This window comes from Kogia breviceps, chromosome 16 (genome assembly GCF_026419965.1).
Source record: "Kogia breviceps isolate mKogBre1 chromosome 16, mKogBre1 haplotype 1, whole genome shotgun sequence".
Classification (NCBI taxonomy): Eukaryota; Metazoa; Chordata; class Mammalia; order Artiodactyla; family Physeteridae; genus Kogia; species Kogia breviceps.
Window position 1 is genome coordinate 67,638,375 of NC_081325.1, and position 18,252 is coordinate 67,656,626.

At 52.1% G+C, this 18,252-nt stretch overlaps 1 protein-coding gene across 10 annotated transcripts in view; it reads right to left on the reverse strand.

Moving 5' to 3' along the window:
* STK24 (serine/threonine kinase 24) overlaps positions 1-18,252 on the reverse strand; it is a 116,552-nt gene that overhangs the window by 14,374 nt on the left and 83,926 nt on the right. For all 10 annotated transcript variants that reach the window (XM_067016614.1, XM_067016613.1, XM_067016607.1 and 7 more), the window contains 3 exons: positions 10,385-10,441; positions 4,298-4,406; positions 3,833-3,990 (listed from right to left, as the gene is read on the reverse strand). In XM_067016614.1, coding sequence (XP_066872715.1) covers positions 3,833-3,990; positions 4,298-4,406; positions 10,385-10,420 — 303 coding nt within the window. In that variant the 5' untranslated portion in view covers positions 10,421-10,441. The remainder of the gene's footprint in view (positions 1-3,832; positions 3,991-4,297; positions 4,407-10,384; positions 10,442-18,252) is intronic.

Below are 18,252 nucleotides of genomic sequence, written 5' to 3' on the forward strand. Positions count from 1 at the left end.
GGGCGCTACCAGTTTACAACAACTCTCCACATCCCTGCCATACACCAAGGTACGCAAAAGTAAGCTGGCTACATCTCTGCAGACAAAATACAATTTAAGTGGCATTGAAAAATGTATGTCTACCAAATATTGTATACAGAACCACAAGAGGGGACTTCCCTGGCGGTCCAGTGGTTAAGAATCTGCGCTTCCACTGCAGGGAGCACGGGTATTCAATCCCTGGTCGGGGAACTGAGATCCTGCCTGCTGCACGGCGCGGCCAAAAAAAAAAAAAAAAAAAGAAGAAGAAGAAGACAAGAAAAGAAAGAACCACAAGAGGAAGAGGGAAAAAACCATGGAGAACCCCAAGTAACAGTTATAACTAGTCAAAAACATAGCTCAGGGATTTAAGAGAAACTATTTGCTTAACTAGATGCAATATTTAGGAACACCTCAGTAAGCGGCATCTAGAGGCATAAAACCATTTATGAGCAACTCCACAGCAATACACGGCCCAAGCGTCACTTCATGCTAGGATAACACCTGTCATGAGTCCCCAGGCTGGATGCTTCTCCCACTCACATCCTTCCCCCACCTCCAGGGCACATCAGCCAGGAGGTGGGGAACTCCTGGTCCTGAAGACGGAGCAGGGGAGCCCACGGGCTGGCGCCGGGAAAGGAGGGCCGGGCACGTGCCAGCGGACAGGCTAGCCTTTCAGATTCCAGCTGACGGCCAGTCCCACTGTGTTTCCCCTCATCTTTTTTTTCTTTTTTCCATCAACACATCACTGTTTCCATCTTTCACCGTGGTTAGACTGCAAACAGTTATTTCAGACATGACTGGACACCAAAATAACTTAGCTTGTGCTTGGGTACTAGGCCTACAGATGCTTGGTCTTTTCGTCTCATTTTTTCCGGTACTTTCCAGATTAAAGACTATGTGCCGCTTTTGAGACCAAAAAAAAGGAAAGTTATTTACAGGAGAATACCAACACTGGCCCCTGAGCCTCTACGGGAGTCGTTTCGTTAACAGGAAGTCTACCGCGTTCCTCTCCTCAGCCTACAATCCCAGCGCAAACGGCTCTCCTCTCCCCCAGTGGGCTTGGTCTGAACGTCCTTCCCTGGTCTCTGAAGGGCTGAAAAGCCTGCATCCGTGAAGCCCTCCCCAGATCACTCCGACCTCCTCTCGGCGCCCCTGCACCCCATTCCCTGTCAGAGCGCCTGGCGTGCAGTGTCGCGCTCGCTCACTGAAGACGCCAACCTGCAGCGCAGTGCCGGGCTCAGCGACGGCAAAGGGCAGAGGGAAGAGGGAGCCCACGCGGAAGGGGACAAGGTCCTCGCCCAAGTCTCCGATCCATCCACTAACACACCATCCTGACATCCTTACAAAGGAAGGGGAAAAAGATGGAGGTTCTTCGCCGAAGACCCCGGCCCCACCGCTGACCCCACAGGCTTCCCGGGGGCAGCGCAGCGCTCTCTCCTGTGGCCCCGTCTCCACAGTCTGGGGACCCCCTCACACTAAGCCACCCCAAGTCACCTTAAAAAGAATATGCCTCTTAAGGCACATGGGCCAACACGACTTAGACGTGCTGCGCTCAGATCAAGAGCTGAGGTCGGCGCCATCAGCCCAGGCGCGTGACAAGGGGCCAAAGGTACTGGTTCCAGAGGTGACCGTGTCAAGCGGGGCTCTAGACGTACACACGAGACTTCAGGCCAACACCCGCTTTAGCTCAGGGACCCGAGGATGCTGCTGAGGCGGGTACAGTCCATCCTCGCCCCAACCCCACCTGCCTCTGAGAATTGGCACGTGTGCCCCAACGCGAGACTGCCGAGAGCACCCCGCCCCCCCCAGGGACCCCGGGGCCGCAAGCTCCTGACCTGTCGTGCAGAGACGAGTGGGGCCGACCGGCTAGGCACGCATGCAAGGACAGAAGGGGGAACGGAAAGAAGCCGAGTGTGCGCATCAGGAGAGCAGAGGGGCCCGGCAAAGAGCGTAAGCGCCGGGCCCGACGAGCCTCAGACAGGGGCAGCCACTGGAACCAGGTCTTGTGTCAGGCACTGCTCCAGACAAGAGCTGCCAGCCCAGGGGCACAACCCCCACCCCCCACCCTCAGGCCCCAGCCTCTGGCGGCCTTTCCTGACAAACCTCAGGACCCGGCCCTGAACCTTATCTGCACTTCCCAAACCTCCTGCGTCAACAAACCTGGGGACAGAATTTCACAAACATCTTCACAATGGGTTCCAGCTAAGAGCTGCTGGGCCTGATCCAAGCAAACGAAAGAACTGGCTTTTGCCATAAGCCACAGTAAAAGGTAAGGGAGGTAAGGGTTTGCACGAAACGTGACACGCTTTCTTAAGCTCCCCAGCCAAGCGTGCATTCCCTGTAAGTCTGCGACAGTGTCTTTTAATCTGCCCCAAAAAAAACCCACCGCTGCATCTACTGATCACACAAGAGCATTTTGATCTCGACAGCTCCAGGGAAAAGGTGACAAAGCTTCACGATGCCATGGGATCGCTACAGTGCAGAGGCCGCCTTCAGCAAACACCCAGAGAGGCCCTGCCCAGGAAGAAAGGCGGGGAAGGAAGGTCTCAGGCAGCCCGGACAATTCTTGAAGAAGTGTGAGGTGAGCAGTGATGAGTAACACTGAAAAGGTAAGATGTGAATCCTGAGTCACAGGGGCCATGGTTGACCAGCTAACTGACCAGAAAGGAAAAGAAGAGAAGAGTCAGTGGGGTGTACTCAGATGAGTTACGAAAGTTGGATTCTAGCCCCAGCCCTGCCAGAATCTAGACCTGAGAACTTTGATAGATGGGCCTCAGCTTAAAATAGAGAGAATGAACTGAACACGTAAGTTCCTGTTGAGTCTCGAAACGATACGACGCCAGGAAAAGGGACGACAGCCAAAGCTGCTGCTGAGATCAGAAGTATCTACGGAGGTACAGCCATCCCAGGGGCAAGGCGCTCACAGGCAACAGACACACCAGAGACCAGACAGCCCTGCTATCTTGAGGGCTGAAAACCTAATCGTCACTTATTGGCCATTGGCTACCAAGGCCACGAGGACGCCTATGGGAGTCACGGCCACCATTACAACTCAACAGCGAGAGGGCCAGGTCCACCTCTGCCGCGATGGACACGCACCCCAGCAACTTCCAGCACCAACGCAACGGCTCACCACGCCGAGCTTAGGTCCCCAGGAAAAGCTACCCTACGCTCCGTGTGCTACTACGCTTCACAAGGTGGGGATCTGCCAGGTACCGAGAAGAGTTCCACTTGAAGAGAAGAAATGGTGTTCGGCAGGTCAGTGTATCTGAGTTAAATATTTGTTTGCCTAGAAATACCGGTTTAGAGACGCCTACTCTCTGTGGCCCACGTGGAGATCTCACTGCATTCCGGCGACCGAGACAGAGTCGGTGTGGGGTGTGAGAGTGACATGAGGTCTAGGAGGCGGGGGTCCTGGGCTTTCTGAGTCCATATTAAACAGTTTGAGAAAGCTGAAGGGCAACGGGGAAGAAAGAAGACAGGAAACACTGGGAGAGGGTGCATCACATGACAGGTAAAAGAGGTTGGAAAAGGCAATCACGATTTTGCGTCGCGTTGCTAAGGAGCCTCTGAGGATAACGGTCCCAGCGGCGGGGGGGGTCTAAGTGCAAGGACAGGAGGGCGTGCAGCAGCCCGGAGAGCACGCTTCTGCCCAGGTGCTGGCCTTCCGGTTCTGTGCACTCTCCGCTTCTCCTGTGGGAACCTCTCTGCCCTTGCCCCTTAAATAGGGTTCGGAGTTCTGTCCAAGGCCCTCTGCCCTCCCCCCACTCCTCAGGCTCCTCTGGCCGGCCAGCCAAGGCGCCGCCCTCACCTTGGAGTCGTAGGCCGACTGCTTGATGACTTCAGGCGCCATCCAGAAAGGGGTGCCCACGAAGGTGTTTCTCTTTATCTGGGTGTCCGTCAGCTGGCCCGCCACTCCGAAGTCCGCCAGCTTCACCTCCCCGTGTTCAGAGAGCAGGACGTTGGCAGCTGTAAAATAGAACCAAAGACGTCTCCTGCCTTCATCTGCCAGAGAGTTCCGCCCGCTACCATCTGGGAACAGGCGCCCGCGTGCCCCAGCACCATCACGCGCTCGACAAGAACGGGGACCAGGGCTGTGCTTCTGGTGAGACGCCCTCATGGCCCGGCCCACCTACCCAGGCATGTCGAAGGCACTCTCCGCATACCCACAGGACAACTTCCCTTGAGAAGAGAAGCACAGTTAAAACTCTACAAACTAGCACTCCCTTCCTCGCCTTGGGTATTTCAAAGGAATATAAACAAGATGTTTTCTCACCTTTAATATCTCTATGAATTTTCTTCTCCGAATGCAAATAATCAAGTCCTTTCAGTATTTCTCTTAATATAGTAGCAATCTGGGTTTCATCTAAAGGGCCAGGTTCTAACTAACAAGAAAAAAAAAATGATTAAAGTTACTTAAATGATTAGAAGAAAAAGTGTGAGATGATAGAACAGAGTCAATGTTAAATGGATGAGAATAATCAAACCTGAAATCTTCTTCACTCCAAAACAGAATTAAAACCTAATTACAAGGCCCTTTTAAAAACCCCACAAGGAACCGGGGAAAATGACTTTGCTGAACGAATGAAGCAAAGCTGGCTAAGGATCGAAGTCGGGCCAATGAGAGAGGCCGTGGTCAGCCCGCCATGCCTGCCGGCCGAGCTGGGAGGGATGTCAGTCCAGAAAGCAAAAGCCCAGCACCTCGCAGTGCGTGCCAGGGAGGCGACAGAGCAGCCTGGCTCTGTCCTAACACCGGTAACGGTTATCACAACACAAGCAGTCAAAAAGAGAAGGCCTGGGGGCTGACTGCTTTCTGGCTACCCCTGCACCAGAAGTTTTTAAATCTGAATTTTAAAACTTGGGGGAAGAGAGCGGAAAAGAGCTCAATCCCTCATGACTGAACTTTTTTATGTGATATAATATATATACACACGTATGTTATGTAATAAAAACATTAGTTAGTGTATTACCCCAAATGACGTAATAATTGCCCGAGAATGAATTTTTCAGGGAAACTTGAAGGAATTGACATTGACTCCCCCCTGTTGTTAATTAGACAAAGACGTAAAAGGCAGACGAGTCAGGTACACACACCCCCATTAGAAGAGAGAAACTCAGACAAGTTCTAGGGCTCAGTTCACACTGGACAGGAAGCCTACCATCACTTGTACAGCAGGGAACCCAACCACAGCCAATCGCCTAACTACGTCAGCAGAACCACCTAACACTCCACCCAAAGGACTAAGAGCGGAAGCATCCGAGAACAAGGGGCAGAACTCGAACAACTTTAACGTCTCATCGGAACGATGACGTTCGGTAGTACGTTTTCAGACTTGACAGCGAATTCCACCATAACCCAGATTCACACATGTAAGTCAACGGGACAACACAATTCCATGAGGCTCACCGAGTAGGTCTGAAAGAGACAGAGGTGCTTTAAACCAAAGGGAATGGAAACCAGGACACGCCTTCTGAGGCAGCGTTCCGAGGGACACGTGCATTTCCTCGGACAGCCAGGTCCTGCTGTCTGTCTCGGGGCCTCAGTGGGAGGGTGGCGGTGGAACAGCTGGTCGTGTCTGGGCCCAGCTCCGGGCACGGAGAAGCCCCTTCTCACTTCGCAACAGCGCGACTGCAGCTGCCCCGCCTGCTGGCCCATCCAGCGGGCTGGTCACAGGCCCAACCTGACCCATGAAAACCCGCGAAGCCCGGGAGGAAGGGCGTGTTTCCCGAAGCCGGGGCCACCTCTCGGGGACTCTGGCCCGCCTGGCAGTGGGGCCCCCACGCTCAGGCCCCTTCCTCACGCTCAGAACCCGGGCGGAAGGGAGGCTCCTTGCTTTCCGTTTCACCGCGTGCTACGGACCCAGAGGAGTCACACCGACAGGCAACCCGTCGCCCAGGAAGTCCTCCAAGTCCTGGCTGGGACCCCGCCCGCGACTGCCGTAGGCCCGGGCGGCCCGCCACGCACTCTGTTCCGCGGAACCCAATTCCTCCCCAGGCTGTCGGACCCACAGTCCGGCTCTCAAGAAACACATCGGAACGACTGTTCCTAAGCACACAATCTGGAAACCCTGCCTTGTCCGCCTGCTCCACGTCTACTTCTGAGTTCATAGATGGGGGGAACTGTAATACTCAAAATGAGGGAAACGCACTTTTCTCATAGCCTGGGGAAAAAGAGGAAGGAGGCAGAGATGCTGGCGAATTTGCTCTTATGCCCCCCCGGGGTACAGACCGCAGAAGGGTAACCCCACCGTTCAAAATGCTCTCCCAGAGCGGGGTCCTCCAGCAGGTTTTCACCCAGGCGGACAGCCAGGAACATCTGGCTGGACTTGGACTTAGCCACCTCCGCCCTCCTGTGATCAAGTGTCTGGGAAGAAACGGCGGAGCAGCCTGGAGTCGTCACCAAGGAGAGAGAAGACTGAGGAACACGAACTGAAACATCTTCTGCTGGACCGTTTAAGAGCTGGCTCTCTGACTGATATATATATATTTATTTATATTTATATATATTTATATATATATTTATTTATATATCTATGGTTATGCCCTTTTAAATCTGGCCTAAACACCACCCACCAATGATTCATAGGCGGGGGCAGGAAGAGAGAGACTATTTACAGAGCAGGGAGATCCTTCAAGGAGTCAAAATTCACTGTAAAGGGTATTCAGTTGTCCCCTAGAGCACAGAGCTCCTCGCTGGTGGCTACTCACATTCTCCACCACTAACATTCCTAAGCAGTCTCTTCATTAAGAAGACCGTGGAATCTTCACGTAATCTCTCTAAAAGAAAGACTCCGAGGAAAAAACAAATGTAGACTGCTCCCCGTGTCTCTGGGTGACTTCCAATTCCCCCTCCCAAATCTGTCTTCCCCTCGTCCTCTGTAACAGATTCTCGGCCTGCACATGGCCACGCAACTAGAGGCCGTATCTGCCGGCCTCTGCAGCAGCAAGTTTGGCCACATAACTGAGTTCTTGCCAAGGGGCACACTTGCAGAAGTGCCCCTTCCCGGTCTTGGCTTTGAAACGCCGGCAGCCAGAGAGGACAAGGACTCAAGACCGCGGGAAGCCACCCGCCCCTGCAGGGCCTGGAGACCACTGACCCACGTGTGGCAGAGAAATTTCCATCTCATGTGAGACACTGTTTGGAGACCACTACAACAGCAGCTTGGCCTAAACATAAATGAATATGTCATCTCATTTTTTAAAATTCATGTGGCAGATTCACTTTTAAGTCTGTCAAACATCTCTGCCTGACTGAGTGACCAATTTATGTAGCCTAGTTCCTTCTTAATTAAGAGTCCAAGGCGGCCCCTTAGATTCTCCTATAATCCTGACCCATCTCTTAGTCAGTGAAAAATCTTTCAGTCTCAGGCCCTCTGTTGCTTGCTACTTCCCCATTCCCCCTTCTCCCAATTCACCTCATGCTGCTTTATTTTCCTTGTAGCACTTTCCCACATGCGAGATAACCAACTGTCTGCCTCTACTTGGAAGCTCAATTCCAGAATGAAAAGAAAGCCAAAAAAAAAAATTAACTATCACACAGGCTCACAAGGCAATCCTAGGTGAAGGAAGGCGCCATCGTCCTGCCCAGGCTAAGGTGTTATTAAGACTCAACGCGAGGAATTAAACTAATGTCTCACAGCCTAAGTAAAAAGGCACGGTAACTAAAATGTAGAGTGAAAAAAGCCACCCGGTCTGTAGTATTTCGTTATAGCAGCCCCGGTGCAGGAAGAGAAAGGATGAATCTAGAGTGAGGAAAGAGCGGGTGAGATCATGCTCTGGGAAATGGCAGAGCCCTGCCCTGGAACAAGACACCGTCATCTTTCCCTCCAGGGGCTGCTCCAAAGACATACAAACATATCAGCACCGTGCCTCTTAACAGAGAGAGACATGAAACAAAAGCAAAGTGGGATTTTTCTATGAAATGCCCCAAATCCGTATATTCAGCTACCTGGTAACAAAAATCTTCATATGCAATGATACTCTGGGTTTTTAGAATCTTGTGTAAACATTTAACAGCCACTCTCAAAATAACCCTAATCGTCTTCCACATTCAAAAGAACTCCTGAATCCCATTAGCAAAGTGCCTCTTCTCTGAGCACGGGGGTCAGGCCAACAGAAAAGGGGTAAGAGATGAAGAAAGATAGGACAAAGTCAGAGGCAGGGGAAGGACAGCGCGGGGTCAGGGCTCTGCGGCCGCTTACAGCAAGGTCCAACGTCCAGCCCTATCTGCTAGCGGGCACACCTAACTTCTGCGTGTTTCCGTTTTCTCGAGTAAAATGAGACGATTTGGGGACATTCAAAAAGGGACGCGTGGTCCTTGTCACCAGAGCCCCTGATGTGGAAGAGGGGTGGCAGTTTGCTGGGACTCGCAACACGTGGGATTTTAGTTAATAAGTGGAGAATTCGACACTTCCTTCCAACTGCAATGTCTAAAACTTCACAGACTTCAAAGCTCCAAAGAAAGTTACCACTAAATAAATCATTGTGGCATTAAGAATGAATAAACTAAAGCATTTAGAGACTAGAACTGCTGTTCTGAAGGACTCAATGTTGGAAAAGAGTCCCCACAAATCATTTTGTGCCACAAATGAAATTCACTTAAGATAACAGTACATCTAATTATACGAAATGAGGCAATTTTCTACATTTCTGTAGTATTTCCCAAAGGAGGAAAAAAAAAAAAAAAAAAAAAAGACAAGCTCTTTGTGTCATAGGTATATTTATGGAAAAGCAGCAAAGGAAGTCATAAAATTTATCCAGCTGTTTTGCCGCTTTCTCCATTTTAATATCACTGTTTATACCATATTAAATTTTCCTGAACTTTCCTTTTGACCAATTGCTTTTATGGTTTATAACATTATGTGATTTTGTTTTTAACTTGAGTACATAAGCCTTTCAGAGATACAGTTCTAGAGGTTTTACCTTCCCCCCAAAATACTAATTGTTACTGTTACTGTGAGAAAGTAAACTCCTTTTAATCAAAGGGTATTTCTTAGTGAATAAAATCTGTGTAAGCTGTAACCACCAAAAAACGCTAGCTTCTTTCAGCTGTGAGACCAGTGAAAACTGCAGACCTACCACCCTGACAACCGTCTAGCAAGCAGAACCCACGCTCTAACACTAAAATGATAGATCAGGCCTGACTTGGAAATCACCACTCAGCCAAAAGCCCAGCTTTTACAGGATGGGCAGGGAAAGAGTGCTGATTACGTTGACTTCACCGCATAACCACATGGGGATGAAATGTCAGGGGCTAAACAACTGTGTGAGATTTTTAAAAATTTGTTTTTGCATATATTGTGTTTCAAGGATGACTTAAGTAATGCTCCTGATTTACTGGTTATTTCTGAGCATCTCTCATCAGAGGCCAACGTGTAACCATGTTTTACCGCAAGAGGGGAGTTACAGGCTGTGACTTTGAGGTCATCCTACGTCGGAGCTGCCTCTACCATGTGTGTGGGCTGGACACCTAGGTCCAGACCAGGTAGGAGACACCGCCACTGGCAGGGGTCCAGCTCTACCACAGACAAACGGGAGCGCAGCAAGGCGTCTCTGCGCGTGCACCCAGGAAACAGAAACACGCGTTCCTGCTTGGCCTGACGGCTGCCCCCATTTGCGATACTGTGCCCGTCTCTTACCTCTGAAATCAAATCTTAATTTTAAAAAATTCTAGTTCTGATTAATCATAAATGAAATTGTTCCACGCTTATTTTAGAAGCGAAGTTACCATCTGAAACATGAAACAATGATGGGGTACCAGCTCCACAAAAGTTAAAACCAGTTTTAGAAAATAAGAAACTGTCCTCAAGTCAGACACAGCAGGCGACATCCTTCATGGCTGCTTGGAATGAATCCACTGGTCTCCCATGAAATAGCAAAACTGTCTTCAAAAGCAGATCTATACGCAGCTGTAAGCTGGGACGAAGTGAGAGAGTGGCGTGGACATATACACACTACCCAATGTAAAACAGATGGCTAGTGGGAAGCGGCCCCACAGCACAGGGAGATCAGCTCCATGCTTTGTGACCACCTAGAGGGGTGGGATAGGGAGGGTGGGAGGGAGGGAGACACAAGAGGGAGGACATATGGGGATATATGTATATGTATAGCTGATTCACTCTGTTATACAGCAGAAACTAACACACCACTGTAAAGCAATTATACTCCAACAAAGATGTTAGAAAAAAAAGATCTATAATTTACAGTAATGTATCAGAAGCAGAAACCCCTATTATAAGGAATCGTTTGGTCCTTTTTTCATGCAACATAAAAGGGAAACAGAAATGTGAACAGAATTATCTTTACAAGCAAGACTGACTGAGAAGACCTCTGATGCGTATTACACATCCAACGTGATACTTACTAGGTCCAGTGCGGAGCCTCCACCAAGATATTCCATTATTATCCATAATTTAGTGTCCTAGAGAAAAAACAGAAAGAGAGGAAAATTATTTTTTTTAAAGCAGAAAAGATTACTTTAAATAATCTAAGGGTATTTTGCGCTGTCATTTTGGAACTAGAAAATTTTATAAATACACAACAGCGAGAAAAGTGCGTCCGAGTGAGAACTGGGTGGGAAGCCTGCACTGCGCCGGAGGGGCCCAGCACCAGACCCCCTGGCAGTGCGCTCCACAGCTACTGCAACCAGGGCTCCAAGGGGCGCGCCTGTTTTCACACAACCTCAGTGGGTGATCCTCTGGCACAGAAGGGTTTGGGAGCCAGTCGCCAAGGCCAGTACCATGCACACCCATCCCGCCCTGAGCATCAGACAGGAGGCGACCGGAGCACAGCCCTGGGGACGGGCCACCTCCCCGCCGCCTGCAGCTCTGAGATGTGCAGAGGGCAGGTGGCATGGCTGGTGCCACCTGTCAGCCACTGCCTTGCTCCGGAGCTGGGCGGCCACCCTGAAGGCCGCCGTCGCCCCGGCTCCAGGATATCCAGGAGAGCGGAGGGGCCCGAGCCTTGCCCCAGTCCTCCAGCCCCCTCACCAGCCTCCGTGTCTCTTCCGTCCGTCTCTCCTGAAGCCCCGCAGCGCCCATGGCTTCCAGGGTTCTTTTCAAGCACAAATCCCAAAGTGCTACTCCCTTGAAAGCCAACAAGCAAGCAAACACCCACCCGGCCCTCCAGGGGGATGAGGGCACACTGGTGCGGGGTCAGGAGCACAGGGCCTGGGGGTGAGCCAGACCCCGGCTCACAGTCTGCAGACCTGGCAGTTACTTCCTCTGAAGCCTCTGACTGGGCGCCTGGCCGAGTGAGCGCCCGCGCCACAGCAGGCAAGCTTAAAGGCTGGGGGGCGCGGCGACCTGCCACGGCCTGCGGTGCCCGGTCCACAGCCTGGGAGCAGGTGTGCTAGCATCAGGCTGCTTCCCTGCTAACTCGGCACTCTCCGGTTGCTTTCAAGTGCATCAAAAAGAAGGAAAGCAAACAAAACCCTTCCTAGGCTCTTTGGTACCTTCAGGATGGAGCTGAGCCCGAGCTCTTCAGAGCAAGCAGGGCCCTCGCCAGGCCCCATCCTCGCTGCTCCCTGGCTGTAGCAATGCTGAAAGATTTGCTCTTCTGGACTGGGTCGCAGTTTCCTCAATCAGAAAAACCCTCACCAGCTCCCCTCCCCCCCACCCCCACCCCCCGACTTTAGCACCTTTGGTCTGATCTTCACTTAGATTTGCTTGTCTGTGTTTCCCACCAACAGCAAGCTAAGCGGCTGGGGGCAGCCCAGCTGGGGGTCAAGCCCAGGAAAGGCGGCCAGTGGCACCTGGAGCGGAGGAAGGGCAATGGTGCTGCCTGCGTGTTCACTTCAGGGAGGCACTCATGCCCGCACTACACTCGTAACGTAAGTTTCTTTTAAAATTTAAAATAAATCCTGACATCTGGAATCAAGTCTGTGATATTATAAAGAAACAGCCCAAGTTTTACCGTATGTGGACCACCTTCTCAAGTCTTTACACGCCCTTGACTCCTGATATGACGAAGACAATTCCAGTCTAGACTGGAAAAGGCACGGAAACCTTACCCGATGGGTCTGGGGTCCACGCGACAGACACAAACATTTACTCACTCAATGTTCATCCAGTCATGGGCACCAGCCTTGAGCAGCCTCCATCATCCCCTGCTTCTGATTTCAAGAGAACTTCCCAGCTGAGAGAGTATTCTCCGGGCCTCCTTTATTTCACAGATACGCCCAATTCTTTCCCACGCCAATACCTCCCGAACACCTGCTCCTAGAAAACGTCTGTGCTGCTCCCTCTAGACACCCCAAAAGCACCTTGTTTGAGAGCAAGAAATCAACTACCGCGGGGAACGGCCGACACCATTTTTGACGGCACAGGAAAGCTAAGTGGTTTTTCTATGAGGAACTTGGGAGTTCACATTTCTACTCTCATTCTCTTTTCTACGGCACTGTCTGGCCCGGCTCCCATCCCTTTTACTTTGTGGGTGTTGAGGGTGAGTTCCCTACGGCGAGATCGGCTCTGGCAGGCAGGTTCCCCCACCCCGCATCTGCATCTGTGGGGAGCTGGGGCAGAGGAACAGGACACCCTGGGAAACAGTCTGTGCTGACCCGGAGGTTCAGGGTCACTTCGCAGCTTCCGGAAGCAGCAAGACAGGTGACCACGCCTCATCCTCCATTCCAAAGCTCCAGCTCCTCACTACCTACCAAGGGAGCAAAATCACCCTTTACACGGCTCTCTCTCCTTTCAGGGAGTCATGACAAGGGACAAAGTGACCTGGTCTCCCGTAACCCTCAGGGGCACTTCAGCAACAGCAGAACACCTGGCAAACCAGATGCCCCCAGCTGAAAGGCTTTCTAAAGCCCGAGCCTTCACTGTATCTTCCTGGAGAGGAAGATGCAGTAAAAAAGACCAGCCCTGCTTCTCTGTGCAGCCAGCTCGCTCCCGGTACCAGACAGGCCAGGGCCTGAACGCTACCCAACACGAGGTCCGCCAGACTCGGAGGGCATTCAGGAAAACAGCACTAGCTCCTTCATTCCGGCCACTGCTTTTTAAATACTTGACCAGGTCCTAGGACCCAGGTGCTTTTCTCTCCAGCTCCACCAGTTCCACCAGTCTGGGAATGGAAACTGCGTCAAGAAAGGTTCCACTGGTCCCACCTCTCAGCCAAACCTGCCTTGCCACCCCACGGGGTGTGCTGCTCACCTCGGCCGCTGAGCCAGCGAGAGAGGGGGGGAAAGCCCTGGGGACGAGGGGTCGGCGGCCTCACCGGCTCTGTGCTCTCCGCAGCCGGTCCCCGTGGGGAGCCCGTCCCTAAGGCGGAGGCCAGACCTCCAACGACTGGCGAGTCACAGCTCCCAGAAGTGGGCCCCAAGCGAGGGGACCGCAGGACCTGCCGGGTCACAGAGGCGGAACCAGCTGCCTTTGAAGATGAACCCAAGGATGAGTTGGCATGGGGCGGGGGTGGAGGGAGGGAACGAGGGGGTCAAGTGCGGCCAGGCAGCAGGTAGGGCAGGAGTGAAGCAGCAAGAACCTAACGTGGAGGGTGAGGGGAGGGCCAGAGGACGGTCCATCCTGTAACCTTCTGATAAACACTTCACACTCCCTCCCCAAAGTCACCGGAGGGCACCGGGGGTCGCCTCTCGCTCGTACTCAGCCCTCGAGGTGTGCAGGGAAGAGGCCAGGAGCAGCGAACAAATGGCGCCTGCGCCTGCGGAGAGAGGAGCGGGCTGGGGGCGGGGCACAGGCGGGGGGGCGGGGCACAGGCGGGGGCAGGCGGCCTCGCTCAATTGGACACAGGCAATGCCCTCCACCGACAGCGAGTCCTGGGAGGCGGCAGAGGACAGGCTGACAAAGGTATCCACAGGTCCTTCACGCAGCGAGGGTCACTCTCCTTTCTCTTTAAAACAAAACCATCGCTGGTCTTAAAATAGCTGACAGCTTCTACCAAATTCCAGTACGAATTCCGAACTCTGTGGCTCGGCGGACCCACCTGCCTCCTCCTCTCACCTCCAGCTTCTCCCCGCGCCCAGCTCCAAGGCCAGCAGGCTTCTTCGGCACGGCTGCTTCCGCTGCCAGGTGTGCCGCCCGCCGGCCTCTGAGGACGGCACTCGGGGTGCCCCTCTCCCTCCTCCACGCTCCAGGCCCAGGCTCTGTCCTCACTGTCCCCGCCTCAGGGAAGGCATCCCGGCTCACCCTCCGCCCAACACTAGCCCCACCAGCAGTGCCCTCCGTTCACCCGCCACCTCGCGTTCCCACGGGTGAGCCCCAGCCCCACCGGCGACCCCACTCTCCCCTTCGTCACCTCCCCCAGCACTCTCCTCCTCCACGGCTGCATTCCTCTGGACTCAAGCCTTCTCTTTCTCCAGGCTGACTCTCTCCCACGGTCCCAAGGGAGTCCAAGGCTACGGGGTCTGCTTGGCTCCAGCCTGTCCAGGCTAGAATTCCCAAACTCTAAACCTCAGCTGCCGGTTCCTCTTTCTGACTGAAAGGGAAGGGTGCTAAGAACAACCTCTGCCTGCCTCACACGCTGACGGGGACAGAGATGCTGCGGACGTCATGCAAACCAGGGGCAGGGCGAAGGCCGGGTCTCAGGATGAGTGGAGTCCTGCGGTGCAGACAGGACCTGTGCCGCGTCAGCTGGCCCCCGCGCAGCACCTCCGACACTCGCTCAACACAGGCAGAAAAGGCCTCTTAAATCTGCCACCAGTCACCATCCCAAGTAATAATTTCTACCACCCACCCCCAAAGAAGAAACATTCAGAAGGGAGTAAATGGACCAGCTCAGGAAAGTAAAGATGGGCTCTGAGGGCTGCAGGCCAAGCGCTCCCCGCGGCTCCGTCAGGATCTCTCCTCTTGGGCACCACCTGCACTTGAGGCCGGATGACCTCTGTCGCGGGGCCGCCCTGTGCATTGTGGGGCGCTGAGCAGAATCCCTGGCCTCCGCCCACTAGAGGCCAGTAGCGCATCCCCGGTGCTCAGAGCCAGACATTACGTAACCGTGGCCTCTGGGGGCCAAAGTCGCCCCCGCTGAAGACCACTGAACTGCCCAGTCCATGTCCCTAAGCCTGAAGCGCTTCTGCACAGAAACGCTGACCGGTTAATTCTCTCCTCCCCTGGGCAAAGGCAGTTGTTATACCCTGCAGCCTCCAGCTAGGAGACCATCACGAACTCACTGTGAGACACCTAAGCTTGGAGTGAGTGCCTTGGCCAGAAAAAAATGGCAACACTCTGCATTTCTAACGTCACGGTTCACCTGACAAGAAAATGAGATAATGAACGTGAAAGCACTTTGCGAAGCTCGGGGTACTAAACACAGGCAGAGTGCTGCTAGCGCCCTCAACGGCATCACCCGTCAGTGCCTCGAAATAACCTGGTAAAACCGTAAAAGCCCAATTAACAAGACTAAACGAGACTTCTCTGCATGGGAGTTTCTGAGCGGAATAAAATCTTGAACGATGACTCATCCACGTTCTACGCTAGAATGAAAAAATAATTACTGCCCTACAAGCCTTGAGGCATGAGTGTTAGAGAAGGATGGTCTGGTCAAGGGACACACGTGACCTGCTCGACCAAGTGACCAAGCACCGTCAACGGCCCAGATGCAGAATCACTGCCCTCATAAAACCTGCCAAGTGAATGACGTGTGAGGCACTCTAAGGAAAATAAGAGTTCTTAAAATAAGAATGATTTTAATCAGAATAATTTCATGTTTAAAAAATGACTCCAGACAATGGAAGTTACAAATGACCTTGTACGAGAAGTTTCTCATAAGGGAAAGAAAACAGTTGTTTATTTAATAACTTCAGGACTCACCACTCACACTTTACACCGGAGTGTGTAAAGCAAGGCGTCTCCCTCTCGCCCCTGGTTCCTGGCCGTCCAGCCTCCGCGCCCACCAGCTTAGCGACGCATCTTCCGTGACTTCACAGAAATATCTCTGCAAATACCTATCAACCCCTTCTCCACTTCTATCCAAATGTAACGCTCTATACCTTGCTTCTTGGAGCATTCTATACTTGTCCATAAAGGAATCCCCCCCGCTTTTTTTTTAAGCCCTAACTAACCCACACCCTATTGACAACATCAGGTTGTTCCCATTCTTTTGCTATCGGAACCTCGAGGATGTATCGTTTGGGGAGTTGCTGGAGGCTGAGTCAAAGGAATCCACTTGAATTTAAATAGATAATGACAAATTATTCTTCAAAGAGGCCAGCTCCATTTGTACCGCCTCCAGCAACGTGTGAGAGCTCATTTCCCTCTTCTTTGCCAACACACCATGTCCCTTGACAACGTAATCCAACCATTTTTCAGTCATTCTTAGGAGGTGAATAAACTGTGTCCCCCTCCTAAATTCATATGCTGAACTCCCGACCCCGAGTACCGCAAAACGGGGCTGAATGTGGACACGGGGTGTTCAAAGAGGTGTTAACTTAAAATGAAGTCATTAGGGTGGCCCCGAATCCAGTGTGACTGGTGTCCTCATAAGAGATGAGGACACAGGCACACAGAGGGAGGACCACCTGAAGACACAGGGAGAAAGATGGCACCTCCAATCCAAGGAGAGAGGACTCAGAGGAAGCCAGCCTGGCCGACAGCGCGACCTCAGACTTCCAGCCTCCAGATGTGTGAGGGAATAAACTTCTGTTGTTTAAGCCGCTGTGTTGCGGCAGCCTGAGCAAATGACGGCCATCAATCCATTGCGGGGGCGGGGGGTGGGGGGTGGCGTATCCCACAAAGTTTGTCTTTCTCTCATTGTAAGGCTGAACACCCTTATGTATTGAAGAGTCATGCGTGTTTTCTTTTTTTGTGAGCCCTTATTATCCTTTGTCTGTTTTTCTGTTGTTTTTCTATTGACCTAATATTAAGGAAAGCAGCCTCCTGTAACATGAGCCACAAACACAGCGTTTTCCTCGTTTGTCTTTTGATTTTGCCTTTGGTAGTTTTTTGCTCGTGGAAATTAATTTAATGTACACACACAACACCAACACCACCACCTCTTACAGGCACACCCGCCCTGCGCTGTCTGGCGGTGGCGGCTGAAAGCCGGCCCTCCCCACGTCCACAACCCTCACCGGCGCTTGATCAGACGACGGAAAGGTTAACACAAGGTGAGTAAGAAAAGGGGTGGATTCTGCACCGTTAACAAAGATTTTTACACCATGAATTCTGAAATGAAGTTGAGCCCTGCTTTTGCATCTGCACTGTAAGGAAAGGCTGAGCCCAGGAGGTCTTACTGAAACAACGGGGAGTCACAGGCTTCCTTACGAGTGTGGTTTTCAAAGCAAAGGTACCTTTTTGCTAAGATGCTGTGCATGAACCCAGACTCTCGTGCCCGGGTTTGGAGCCTGCCCCTGACCCGCACCAGCTCTGGGACCCTGAGACCAGGCCTGGAGCCGCGTTCCGTTTCCCATCTGCTCCCGGGACTAAAGAACACCCACCTCAGGGGCGTGCCTGGCACACAGCAGTGCCCATGAACTTGAGCTATTAATACCACACTAACTTTAGAGTGCTCCCTGTCTGAACCCAGGTCCGCTGGGAGGCTTGTGAAACTAGGAGGCAGGAAACTGGTATCGAAGCCCAAACCCCACCTCGTTTTACAGTCAAAGCAACTCCCTGACACTCACGGCACCTTCCAACCGCACTCAAGGCACAGAACACAACCCCTGACCTCGGAAACAGCTGATTTAATTGTTCCTCTGTCTCACAGGTGCCAGCATTCCTTCAACGATCCGTGCCTACTATGAACACAGTGTCAGTGGGGGGGGGCGGGGGGGGGGTCCTGTAAAATGAGTAGGGCCCAGGCTCTTTTCCTAAATAAATCACTTTTCATAATAGAAAAGTGGGCAAATAACTACCACCAGCCAGCCTGTGGTGGGTACCACAAAGACACAAAATGCTGTGGGTGTTCAGAGGAGAGGCCCGTCTCATCAGTTACCTACACAACAGAACTAACAGGGAGAGAAGAAAATGAGATCAATCAGAAAATCAATGGCCAACAGGCACATGAAAAGACATTTAATGTCACTAATTATTAGAGAAATGCAAATCAAAACTACAATGAGGTATCACCTCACACCAGTCAGGACGGCCATCGTTAAAAAGTCTACAAATAACAAACGCTGGAGAGAAGGTGGAGAAAGTGAACCTTCCTACACTGTTGGTGGGAATGTAAATTGGTGCAACCACTACGGAAAACAGTATGGAGGTTCCTCAAAACCTAAAAATAGTTTCCGTATGATCCAGCAATCCCCCTCCTGGCATATATCCAGACAGAACTATAATT